Source organism: Tenrec ecaudatus, chromosome 7 (assembly GCF_050624435.1).
Source record: "Tenrec ecaudatus isolate mTenEca1 chromosome 7, mTenEca1.hap1, whole genome shotgun sequence".
In the NCBI taxonomy this organism is placed as follows: domain Eukaryota; kingdom Metazoa; phylum Chordata; class Mammalia; order Afrosoricida; family Tenrecidae; genus Tenrec; species Tenrec ecaudatus.
This window is the reverse complement of record NC_134536.1, coordinates 65,974,816-65,987,276: the sequence shown is the minus strand read 5'-3', so window position 1 is coordinate 65,987,276 and position 12,461 is coordinate 65,974,816. Positions and strand designations below refer to the sequence as shown.

The following is a 12,461-nucleotide window of genomic DNA, read 5'->3' as shown; positions in this document are numbered from 1 at the left end:
AACCGAGTATGAATCACCATGCTTCTTGATGCTGTTAAAACATTGTTTCTTCCAGTTCCCTTACAGTGCCGGGTGCTGGTGGTGAAGGTCGGAATTCCCAAAGTGGGATATTTAGAATAAGGAAATTTTCCCTTTTGAACTGTAACTAGGGCTGTTTAGACTTTAGCATTTCCCCTATCATATTATAATGAAAGCATTATGACATGAATTATAGGAGCCTTCCTTGTAATCAGTCTGAACTAGGTAATTGTGACTCTTGGTAGCAGAGCTTAATAGCACAGAAAGTTTGGCTGTAAAAGGCGTTTTGATCTTGGTATAAATCTTTAATGTGTCTGCTGTCCTGAAGGTAGTTTGTTGGCTGGACCATAGCCCTGTCCCTGTGCATCATCAGATTCACTTTGATGCTGGACGTGTGTACTCCTTCAAGAGCAGATCAGTTAAGACTTTTTATCTAAAGGTACATTTCTTAGTATGTGAGGATCTCTCACAGATAGCATTTATGAACTCCCCGTGTCTAATCAGCTCACTGGTTTTGAAAATGTATCTTTAAGGTAAGGATTCGAAGTTGGTTTTGCTTTTGAGTGGAAGCTGTGGGCCACCGTTAGAGAGCCTGGTATTCCATAGAGAGATTGGAAGAAGCTCTGCCTGGAAGATATTTATGAGCAGATATCACATTGAGTACTTTCTTCTTTTTTTTTTCTGGTCTTTTTTTTTTAATTTTAACAATTTATTGGGGCTCATACAATTCTTTTCACAGTTCATATATATACAAACATCAATTGTATAAAGCACATCTGTACAGTCTTTGCCCTAATCATTTTTTTCTCTTTTCTTCTTTTACATTTTATTAGGGACTCATACAACTCTTACCACAATCCATACATATACATACATCAATTGTATAAAGCACATCCATACATTCCCTGCCCCAATCATTCTCAAGGCATTTGCTCTCCACTTAAGCCCCTTGCATCAGGTCCTCTTTTTTTTCCCCTCCTCCCTCCCCATTCCCCCCTCCCTCATATGCCCTTGGTAATTTATACATCGTTGTTTTGTCATATCTTGCCCTATCCGGAGTCTCCCTTCCCCCCTTCTCTGCTGTCCCTCTCCCAGGGAAGAGGTCACATGTGGATCCTTGTAATCAGTTCCCCCTTTCCAACCCACTCACCCTCCACTCTCCCAGCATCGTCCCTCACACCCTTGGTCCTGAAGGTATCATCCACCCTGGATTCCCTGTACCTCCAACCCTCATATGCACCAGTGTACAGCCTCTGTCCTATCCAGCCCTGCAAGGTAGAATTCGGATCATGGTAGCTGGGGGGAGGAAGCATCCAGGATCCGGGGGAAAGCTGTGTTCTTCATCGATACTACCTCACACCCTAATTAACCCATCTCCTCTCCTAAACCCCTCTATGAGGGGATCTCCATTGGTCGACACCACATTGAGTACTTTCATAGAATTTTAAAAAACTTGAAATTCTCGATCTTCTGTTGTACTTGGTTTCCTCATCCTCTAAATAATGTACAATACTTCTCAATCCATGAATGAAAACTTGCAAATGTTTTGATTATTTTTATCTCACAACCATCCTATTTTCTAAACCACTAGACCAATGGTTTAGATTGTTTGGGTATTTTTTTTTAAATCTTAGAATGCTTCTCAGAAAGCATAGGTGGGTAGAAGGGGATGCATAACAGACATGGAAGTGATTCTGCGTGAGAGGGGGTCATCCTCTGCTCTCTGTCCCTACCACCCTTCACCCTGGTCCCTCAAGAGAATTTATACATTTCCTTGCAAGCATAATGTTAAAAAAGAAAGAAAGATTTCTGCTCTAAACGATTTTTTACAGTAGAGCAGGTGGAATTCAGAAAGGTAAGGTGATTTGACCAAGTTCACCCAGATAATTAGCATAAAAGGCAGCACCGGAGCCAGCTCATGCCAGAGCAGCATGTAAACACGCTGTACTTTCAAAGCCTGGTATCTGTATTTGGAGGTAATTATACCCTAGACATGTACCAGAAAAAGGAGACACACTTCTGGGGAGGTAGACCAGGAAATGGTGACAAATCTGCCTGAGTCATTGCTAAAGAAATCCTTTTATGTGCTTATGATGGCCTTTAATGCAGTAAAATAATTTTTTTAAAAAACCTTTAAACTCACTGTCATTGAGTCAATACTGACTCCTACCAACCCTATAGAACAGAATAAAACTGCCCCTGTGGGTTTCTGAGCTGGTAACTCTCCACAGGAATAGAAAGCCTCTTCTTTCTCCCTCAGAGGGACTGGTGGTTTTGAACTGCTGACCAGGCAACAGCCCAGTATGTAATCCACTGTGCCATCAGGGCATATATATTCTTAGAAAACCAAAGCCACTGCCATCTCTTTAAAGGAGTAGAGAAAACAATCTTTCTACTCCCAGAGCTGCTGATGGTTTCGACCTGCTGACCATGAGTATCATAGCCTAGCTCCTAACCGCTATGCCACCAGAGCTCCTTCACACACATGTACACACATGTCCACACATATACACACATGTACACACATGTCCCCTGAATAAATGTATGGAGTACCTAACGTGTATGCATACATATTAGGTATGGAGTACTCAATGCGTACATAATTAGGTACTCCATACATTTATTCAGTGAGTGAAAACTCAGAATTTCTTCCCCATGTTATCTGTTCATTCCTCATGAACCAGCAGACTGCCCATTAAAAATCTTCAACAGTGTATTTAGGATTTTTAAGAAAGTTTCATGAAAAGCAAATGTGCAGAAACCCGTTGACTTCTCATAGACTTGGAAGTAAATTGGCTTGTGTGTTCCCTTTGTAAAGCTAGACCAATAACATCTTTCTGCTTTGTTCTTGCAGCCCTGCCAAGCCCAAACATGTGGAGCTAAATCTTAAACAGCCCAAGAATCTTGACAGCTTGGGAAATGAGCAGAATCCTTTTAGCCAGCCAGTCCACAAGGGAAACACTGCTACCAAAATCTCCTTATTTGAAAACAAACGGGCCAACAGTAGCCCAAGACACGCCGACTCTCGAGGCACCAGGAACATCCCTCCTGCTAATAAAACATTTGTTGGCCGCGCAAAGCTGAATTTAGCCAAGAAGGCCAAGGAAATGGAGCAACCTGAAAAGAAAGTAATGCCCAACAGTCACCACAATGGTGTGCTGGCGAAGGAAACTCCTGTAGAACCCAAAGGTGTCCCTGAGGAGGAGACGGGGGCTAGGAGGCCCAGTGTGAGAGGAACAGAAGGGGATCCGGCCAAGGATCAAGCACTCAGTACTCAGCTTAACCAAGGAGAGAAAGCAGAAGTGCACCCAGATGCTGCTTGTCCCTCAGTGGCTGCTGCTCTGGCCCCGGTCAGGGACCACACGCTCTTGGGAGCGGACAACTTGAAGGCTGCCAACAGCAAAAGGCTTGAACCTGAACATATGACTGATCCATCCCCAAATATTGCCATCCACCTTAATACCAAAGATTCACCTCCACCAGCGGTACCCAAGGCAGAGGACACGGTTTGTGACTCACAGCCCCCAGCTGAGTCATCTAATGGACCTTCTTTTCTCTCGACATCTGCACCTAGCCCTGTGGATGTTCCCGAAGACATGTGTGCCCAAGGGCCCATGAGCAGTTTACCATGCACGGATGCACATGTGCCAGGAAACCATAATGGAGGAGTGTTTCCTGCGTCTCCTCAGGATCGTGAGAACACACCCCTCTCCGAACCTGGAGGAGGAGGCGAAGCGACCCCTCCCTTGTCCGCAGAGGCTGTGGTAGATGAGTGCCCATCCAAGGTTCTTGTCCAGGTCAGATCCTTCATGCTTCCTGTGGAGAACACCCAGGATGTGAACTCCCAGATCATCTCGGATCACTCTGAAGTTCAAGAGGTTCAGTTGTCAAGTTTACACAACAATGAAATTGAAGTCGTCTCTGTTGCAAGCTGTGCTCCCCAGAAGGAGGAAGTTCTGGCCAGTAAGAGCACATCACCCAAACCCACTCATGGCAAAGAGGAACACACCGCAAACCCGGGCCCACAAGCCATGCCACGGGTGTCAGAGAACACTCTGCCTAGCCAGGCCCCAACTCAGGCCAGCCAACCGGCCCCCACGGCAGAATCCAGCCCGACCAACTCTCCTTACAGCGGGAAGAGGTTAGAAGTTCTGCAAAGGCCAGATCACCCTGTAGTGAATGGCCAGGACAGCCCTGCTGGGCGTCTGAACATCTCTGCTGGCAGTGAGGACAGTATCCTTGATTCTTCCTCGGACATGGAGAAATTCACTGAAATCATTAAAAAGATGGACAGTTCTGTGTGTGTGCCCCAGAAGAAAAAGAAGGCCAGGGTGCCCAGCTCTCCCACCCCTCACTTCGCCATGCCACCTATTCATGAAGACAACTTAGAGAAAGTGTTTGATCCCAGCGTGTTCACCGTGGGCTTAGGGAAGAAAAAGGAAAGTCTGGCCGACATGTCCCCAGCTTTACAGCTGATGCAGAACCTGGATGCCAAATCCAGACTGAGGCCCAAGCGGGCCTCTACCGAGCACAGCATCCTCTTCAGGTCCCTGCAAACTAACCCGGATGGGCAAAAGGAACCCGCGCTGCCTCCAGGAACCAGTGACAAAGAGAGCAGGGACATTACAAATGGTGGAGTTAAGAGGTCCCGCCTAGAAAAGAGTGCGCTCTTCTCCAGCATGTTGGCACCTACTTTACCGCCAGACCAAATCTTTTCTCCCTCGGTGACATCAGTCAAGACCATGACCACGTCTTTCAGCACTTCCCCAAACAGTTCTCTTTCGCGCTCTTCAGGGTTACAGCCCGGGACGGAGGCCGCCCCACCCTGTGGGGCAGACACCCAGCAACCGCATCTACCCAACCACTCCCTGAAGGTCTTCAACTTCGACTCGGCGCCCACAGCTCATTCTGGTTTCAAAAGCCCAAGCTACATGGACAAATACCTGCACAAGGAGGAAGCCAAAAAAAATGTAGATTCCCGAAGCAACCTGCACTTGCCAGAAGTGAAATTTTCTGAATTTTCCAAACTGAAGACCAACGAAGATCCAGAGAACCCGAGTCATCTTGAAAGTGCTTTCAACCCCAGCCTGCCCAACTTTGGAAGCAGCGACACAGACTTCATGGGTCTTTTCAAATCCAGCCGGTATGACCCAAACATTGCTTTCTCTGGACTGTCCTTATCAGACTCAATGGTAAGTGGAAACACCCTGATTTGTTGTTGGGGGGGTGGGGGTGGGTTGGAATGCGAGTGGAAAGGGAAGGAGGGTGATGCGTAGTTCGTGCTGTTAGTCTTTTAGACAAGCTTGTCTTCCTGTACGCTTGCTTTCTATTCATGCATCACAGAGTTCTGCATGGTTTGAAAACCTGGGTGTGAGGGACCTTTAAGATTCTAGAACAAAGGTGGTAAGATTTCTGCCCTGGAGGCATTTATGGTCTAGCAGGGATAATAAACTATGACTGCTTTAAGGCACTTGCAGATTTACCCATTGTGGAAAGTATTTTGAGAGTTCAGAAGCAGACAGGATGCTTTTTCTTACTCAAGTTTTGTATGAGTATGCTTAATACTTTATGGGAGTGGACTTAGGATTTTTAAGATTTGTAAAACAGCTTCTTCTGTTTGGAAAGGCCCCAGCTAGGGGTAGGGTGGTGTGGGGTGGGGCGGGGTGGGGGTGGTGGGGGGTGGTGTGTGTTTGTGTGTGTGTGTGTGTGTGTGTGTGTGTGTGTATGTCCCTGTTAGGGTGTGGTGGTGTGTGTGTGCGTATGTGTGTGTGTCCCTGTTAGGGTGTGGTGGTGGTGGTGGTGGGGTGTGTGTGTGTGTGAGAGAGAGAGAGATTATTTGTGAGCCACTTTCATCAGAGAAATATTTTTTTTCCTACACATCTAGGAGAAATCTTGTGTGTATGTCAGATCTTTCCTTTTGATTATACTGGAAATTACTTTGAAAATCAGACTTTTGAGGAACAACTATGAATATTTGTCTATCTTTTTTATTGCTAGTTTTCAGACTTTTTTAAAACTTAGTTTTTGATGTGAATGTGTGCCCTTTTGTTACCACACTTGATGCCACCTTAAAGGAAGGCCATGGAAGAGAAAGGCCCCCTGTGGGTGTTGAAGTTGCTTCTGCTGTCTGAGGCAGGGTAAGCAGTTGTGGAGTTGGTTCTTCCTCAGTGACCGCGCGCGTCAGGGTAGAGCTGTTTCCTTAGAGTTTGCTTCTGTAGCACCTCCAGATAGACACGGACTGTCAGCTTTGGGGGTAGCAGCTGAGCACACGGTTCATTGTTGGCACCACCCAGGGGCTCCAGAAACGAGGATGGCCTCTGCCTTCTGTGGGCCCAGCCCGTGGTTCAGGCGCATTGGCTCGTGTGGGCTGTGAGCCACTCGTTGCTTTCGGTCGAGGACACTGAGCACCCTCCTGGGTGTACGCCAGCCACTGCAGCATGTTGTGTTTGTTGTATCGGCTTTTGTTACAAGGCAGAGAAAATAATGTTGGAAAACTAATAAAACCTCACTGCCATCAAGTTGATTCAGACTCAGTAACCCTGTATGACAAGATAGAGATGCTCTGGTGTTAACGAACTTTTTAGGGACTAGAAAGCCTTGTCTTTCTCCTTCAAAGCAGCAGGTGGTTTTGAACAGCTGACCTTTCGGTTAGCAGCCCAATATATTTATCATTAGGTTTCCAGCAAAGGTTCAGATTCCCCCGCTCATGTGATTTTTGTAAACTAGAAGGTGTCGAATCTTTTTGATTCTCAGAACTGCTTTACAGTTTTAAAAATGACCAAGGCCCCTGAAGAGCTCTGGTTTATGGCAACGATGCCTATCCAGGTTTGCACTGTTAGAAATTAACCCAGAAAATGATGCTGAAATGCAAGTGCACCAGCACCCTCCCTAGCAGTCATGAGAAGTCTGACGGCTGACGCCACAGGGCACCTTGTGAGAGAAAACAGTGAGAATGGGCAATCACCTGGGCTACTCTGAAAAGAGCTGTGGTCCCGTGGACCCCCCAAAGGTCTTGGGACTCATTTAGGGGCCCTTGGAGCAGCTTGAACTACCGATGTAAACAAAACGAGCACACACATACACAAACAATTGGTCTGTGTGCCTCTCTGTCTCTCTTTACCTTCCTGCCCCCAAGAACCCCAGAAGGCATGAGGCTCTTCACTGATAGGCTCTCTCTCATAAGCATTCTTAGATCACTTACTTGCCCAAACCTGAGGACAGGATAGACCTAGTTTTCTTATGGAGCCCTTTGAAACCCATGTCAAGGGAAGTTTAAAAAAAAAAAAAGCTATGTATTTTTGTACAGCCTGTTCTTTGTTGTTGTTATTGTTGCTGTTAGGCTCTGGACTATCCTGGTTATATAACTAGCCTGACCTTACTGTCTTACCTGAATTTCAGTGTACGTTTCAGGCTCTCTGTTCATCCTCTCTTCTAATATGTATGTAAAGGTCAAGACGTGTATGCCGTTTTGATGACAGGTGGTGCTCTGTGGGAGCCTTCCCCTGGTCTCTGGGCACATTCTGCTCCCATAAGATGCAAGCTGTGAAGAGGGACAGACCAAAGGCAGCCCCTAGAGTAGGCATCCAGGTCAGCACTGAGAGTAGTCCATGTCTTGTAATGCTTTTACATGTGTAATTAGTAATTTTATTGTAGTACGCATTTCTGGTTTTACTGGTCTTTTCAGATGCTCTTGAAAATGGTTAGTTTGGGAGCCATATAAAAATGTATTTATTCTTCAAAAGGGAGCCGTGGTGGAGCCAGTGCTAACTGGAAGGCAGAGGTGGTTGTCTCCCTGGGAGAAAGATGAGACAGTTTGCTTCCAGAAAGATTCATGGCTTTGGAAACCACATGGGGCAGTTCTGCTCTGCCCTATAGGGTGGAAGAGAATGGGTTTGTTGTTGTTTATTCATTAAAAAGAGGGGAACAAGTACCCACTGTTTAGATACTGCCCCCTGGGGTGCTGCAATGACCCAGGGGGCTGCAAAAGCACATACTTGTACTTTATCTTGGCTTATGGGCTACAGTGCAAACGTTTTTAACTGCCAGGGGGGGTCAGTGAAAAACTTCTTTTCTGAAAAGGGCCTGTAGTCTAATCAAGTGTGGGAACTTATGAAGTATACCATATGCAATCTATGTTGTAAAATTTGCCCCCCCCTTAAATTAGTAGTTATGTGATGGTAAGTAGATGTGACTATGGAAAAAAACAAAATCTCCTGAGATGTTATGTGAACAGATAAAATTAATTCAGCTTCTCTTATATAAGTGATTAATACATTTTCCCTCAATTTGAGACTATATTAAAAGTACTTGGCTCGTGTGTTTCATAAATTAGATGTGTTCTTATTGTTTTTCTACACAACAGGGGCCTGACTTTGGGGCCCTGAACTTCCTGGCATATCCTAGAACGCTGAGAAGAGATTGAAATGGCAAGTTCAGTTATGGGAAAATGATCGCTCTCCACTTAACAATATAAACTCAAGAGTTTTAATGTAGCGGTGGCATCAATCAGTGGGCATACTTCAAGCTGATCAGTTGTAAAACTGGCATCTTAAAGAACTAGGCAGGGGGTGCGGGCGGCGGGGTAGGGGGGTGGCACGTAGCAAAGAGGATTGTTCTGCTGAGTTGTGTAACTATTGGTTGTGTTTTGTTTACCTGATTACAGTCACTTAGAGGAAGTACCCAAAATAAAATCAACCCCCGGCCTGGAAAGGTAAGGTTATTATCTCCTCCTATGCTTGTTTTCTGTTGGTCTGATGAAGTGCCCCAGGGTCAGCTCCTGCTCGCTCTGTTTCTTTAGCTGGTGATCTACAGTGAGCCCGAGGCCTCTGATGCGTGCGTGGAAGTTTTCCGAGACGTCCTGGACTGTAGCTCGTGGACCCTCGCTCCAGTGATCCTCATCAAAGTCGTTAGAGGGTGGTAAGAAAGCGCATGCCTCTCCACTTCCTGCCTTCTGCAGGGTCCTGTTGGACACGATGCCTGGTCCTTATTTGAAATTTGAAAGACGATGCATTTAGCAATGTGACAGGCAGAAACCACTGCTCTGCAAACCACAAACGGTTGCTATGGAGTTAACTCTGAAACCCTTGGCGAACCCTTGTGGACGAAAAGCACTTAAAAGATGCCTTTTCATTATAGGAGTGACAGGCGGAGGCAAACTTTGCCAGTGAGACGTAGAGGCTGCTTTTCCTCCTGTGGCTCCTCCTGTGCTCTGGGCTAGTCACAGGCTGTGTGTGTGTGTGTGTGTGTGTGTGTGTGTGTGTGTTGTGTTGTATTGTGGTGTGTGTGTGTGTCCTGGGGCTAGACACAGGCTGTGTGTGTGTGTATGTGTGTGTGTGTTGTGTTGTGGTGTGGTGTGTGTGGTGTGTGTGTGTGTGTCCTGGGGCTAGTCACAGGCTGTGTGTGTGTGTGTGTGTGTGTGTGTGTGTGTGTGTGTGTGTGTCCCGGGAGGTCGGTGAGAAGGACTCGACTCCTGCTCGTGGTCCGGAGTGGACTTTTCTTTCATCTGTAAGGAGAAATATTGTTAACTTGTTATGCTAGGTCAATGAAAGCCTATTCTAAAATTTTAATTTGCTTTCTAACTTTTCTATAAAATAGTTTGGATTAAGTTGATGAAAGCATGAATACGTTGCTGGCCTTTTCCTCACCAGTACAGTTTTCAGTTTGCTTCAGACTTCTTCCCAACAGGGCCCTGCGATCATCCTGTATCCTTTGAGAAAATCTGTCAAGATCACTTTTTCAGAGTCCTAAAACCAGCCGTCCTCACCGTCTGAGCTGAGCTCTCTGCTTGGAATTCATCGTTGAAGTCCTTTCTGCCCTCCTTTGAAACACGTGATCCACCGAAAACTCTGCTGTCATATAGGGCGGCACGCCCACAAACTCATTGCAAGGACGAAAAGATGTGGGAAGACGTTCACTTGAGTTTTGTTTAAAATTTGATATTAGCCTTGACCTCAACATCATTTTTAGCTTATGGCAAAGTAGTAGTTTTTGTGAAGAGACACTAATGAGATTAACACGAGTGTGTTCTGAGAGAACGTGTTTGCAGCTGATCACAAAGACGGGTTGAACACATTTTGCTTGGCATAGCCCTAGTTGCAATACTTGTGCCTTACCGTCCTAGTTCATGTTGATGCTTTAAAAATACTTGAAGATCTTGATGTGGTTCTTGAATTTTCAGAGGTTCAATTAATTTCACTCAAGTCTTTAATTTTAAGGAGAGATTATATTATTTTAATCGCTATGAAACCGGTCATCAATATACAAAATATATAGTGGCGGTTAGCCCGAATATTTGAGCAATCAAAAGCCTCTGTCTCCAGGGCTGGCTAACAATTTTTCTGTCTTTTCTACTTAGCTGGATTTTGTATGAGAAGCCCAATTTTGAAGGGCCCTCCATTCCCTTAGAGGAAGGAGAACTGGAACTCTCTGCTCTCTGGGGTGCAGACGAGAATCTGGAAAATGATGAGACCGAGGCAGCCAAGCCTACGGTGATTGGCTCAATCAGACACGTGATCCAGGTAGGTCGTGTTAAAACCAGATTTCTTCATTCCACAAGTACTTAGAAGGGTGCCAGGCCCTCATTTTGCCTTAAGGAAAGTGATCATTTTAAGTTCATTGACGTGAGCAACAGGGGAAAATACCTGATTGCAGCGTGCAGATATTTTACCTTGTTGATATCTTTAAGTTAAATATATTTTAAAGAGATGAGATAAGAAACATTTGAGTAAAATTATTGAATAATCGAGTAAAAATTTTTGACAATCAAATCCTTATGGTAAATTAATTATATATAATGCCCTGTCACTCACTTGTAGGCCTCCCATCTCCAGCTCCTCAATACACCTTGTTAGACTGGTCTTGATGAATTCTATAATGAACAAATTCCCTGATTTAATTACTCCTCTGCTTGCCACGTAAGTGTAGGTTACCTTGTGTGGCTTAAAAGCATTTAACTTTGAATCTAAAAGTAATTCAGTTGCTAGTTCAACTCTGAGGCTTCATGTAAGTTTTAAAACTAGGCATTTGAGGCTGTTTTATGGATTGAATAAAATTTATTGATGTGGGAAATGTCTCAGAGTCTGTCTTAATCATTCTTGGACATTGGAAGGTTCTTAGCCTTCTCAAAATATGCTTCACTGAAACGTAACATTTTAGTTTTATAAAATCAAGATGGGAATTGGCATTCAATAAGAACAACGAGGTGATTTCTAAAATGAGTGTGACTAAGAGTAAGTATGAGTAACAGAGTTGGCCAGAGGCATTACAGGCTTGCCTAGGTCAACATTTCTGATTGACTTAGATGATATCTGTATTCTAAGTGACTTATCTTTTAAAAGTTTTAAACTCATACTGTCATATGCCTTAAATGGGATGTGGGAACCCATTTCAAAATGGCCTAGTTAGTAGAACTAATCACTTGTAGGATTTGGAGGGTTTTTTCCCCCATTGTTCAAATAATGTTGCCAATAAAGGGATCTTTAAAAATATCCAACTTCTACTACCACGAAGTGTCTACCCTGCTCATCTTGTGAGTTCCCCACCCTTTCTCATTTTCCTTTTCTGGAATTGTAGTACAAATACATGCTCTGGTGTTACTGCGTCTCTGGGCTTCCCACGGAAGTTCTCCATCCCTTTCCCCTCCCTGCCGTTTTCCTGAAGACCACGCTCCCTAAGAGCATCAGACTCTGGGAACTTGGTTTTGTTGTTTTTAGATACATAAGCTGTTTTTACTTGGGGATTTGGCGATTCCCACAGAGGGAGGGGGAAAGAAAGTAGCGTTCTGAAAGAGGCTTCTGCTGGCGCAAGCTGACTTGATGGAAATGCTCTCCCCGTGACCACATACTGGAGGTTTATTCCCACTTTTACCTTTCCTAAGCTTATTGGAACTTACGTGTCCCCTAGTTTTTAGATAGCCTGATATGAACATGTTTATGCCTTCAGTAACTTAACATTTTATAGTGTATTTCCTTCAGATGCATGTTTCCGAGTGGTGTCCTGGTGAGGGGTGGGAGCCTTTTGGTGGTTTCAGATACACCATGAATTACATTATTTTAGAGGGCATTGTGATGTCTTGAAGCATTAGCCTGAGTCCACATGTATTCAAGAGGGTTGCCTTTCCAGTTCTCTGGAGTTGTTTTTATGGTAATGGTAGCATGTTCCCTGAGCGGATTTAATTTAAACATGTGCATTTCTTCTGTACCCCAGAACCTTTTCTGTACTCCGAGTTCAGCAGCAGAACAGAGGCTCAATAGATAACCAATTAATGCTTAGGCACGCAGCCAAGAGAAGCTTTCTGCAGTGAGCAGGGCAGGGTGAAATGCAGAGATTTATGACTCACTGAAAATGTGTACCTTCATCTTTACAACTCAGGCCAAACCAACATTCTGTAGGTGTAGTCATGGCCGAGCAGAGTTACCACAGGGCACTAGGTGCAAAACAGTTGA

The 12,461-nt window shown here is 44.8% G+C and overlaps 1 protein-coding gene across 1 annotated transcript in view; it reads left to right on the top strand.

Moving 5' to 3' along the window:
- CRYBG1 (crystallin beta-gamma domain containing 1) overlaps positions 1-12,461 on the top strand; it is a 281,201-nt gene that overhangs the window by 232,568 nt on the left and 36,172 nt on the right. The window contains exons 4-7 of the mRNA XM_075554713.1: positions 2,873-5,210; positions 8,681-8,728; positions 8,816-8,934; positions 10,373-10,535. Coding sequence (XP_075410828.1) covers positions 2,873-5,210; positions 8,681-8,728; positions 8,816-8,934; positions 10,373-10,535 — 2,668 coding nt within the window. The remainder of the gene's footprint in view (positions 1-2,872; positions 5,211-8,680; positions 8,729-8,815; positions 8,935-10,372; positions 10,536-12,461) is intronic.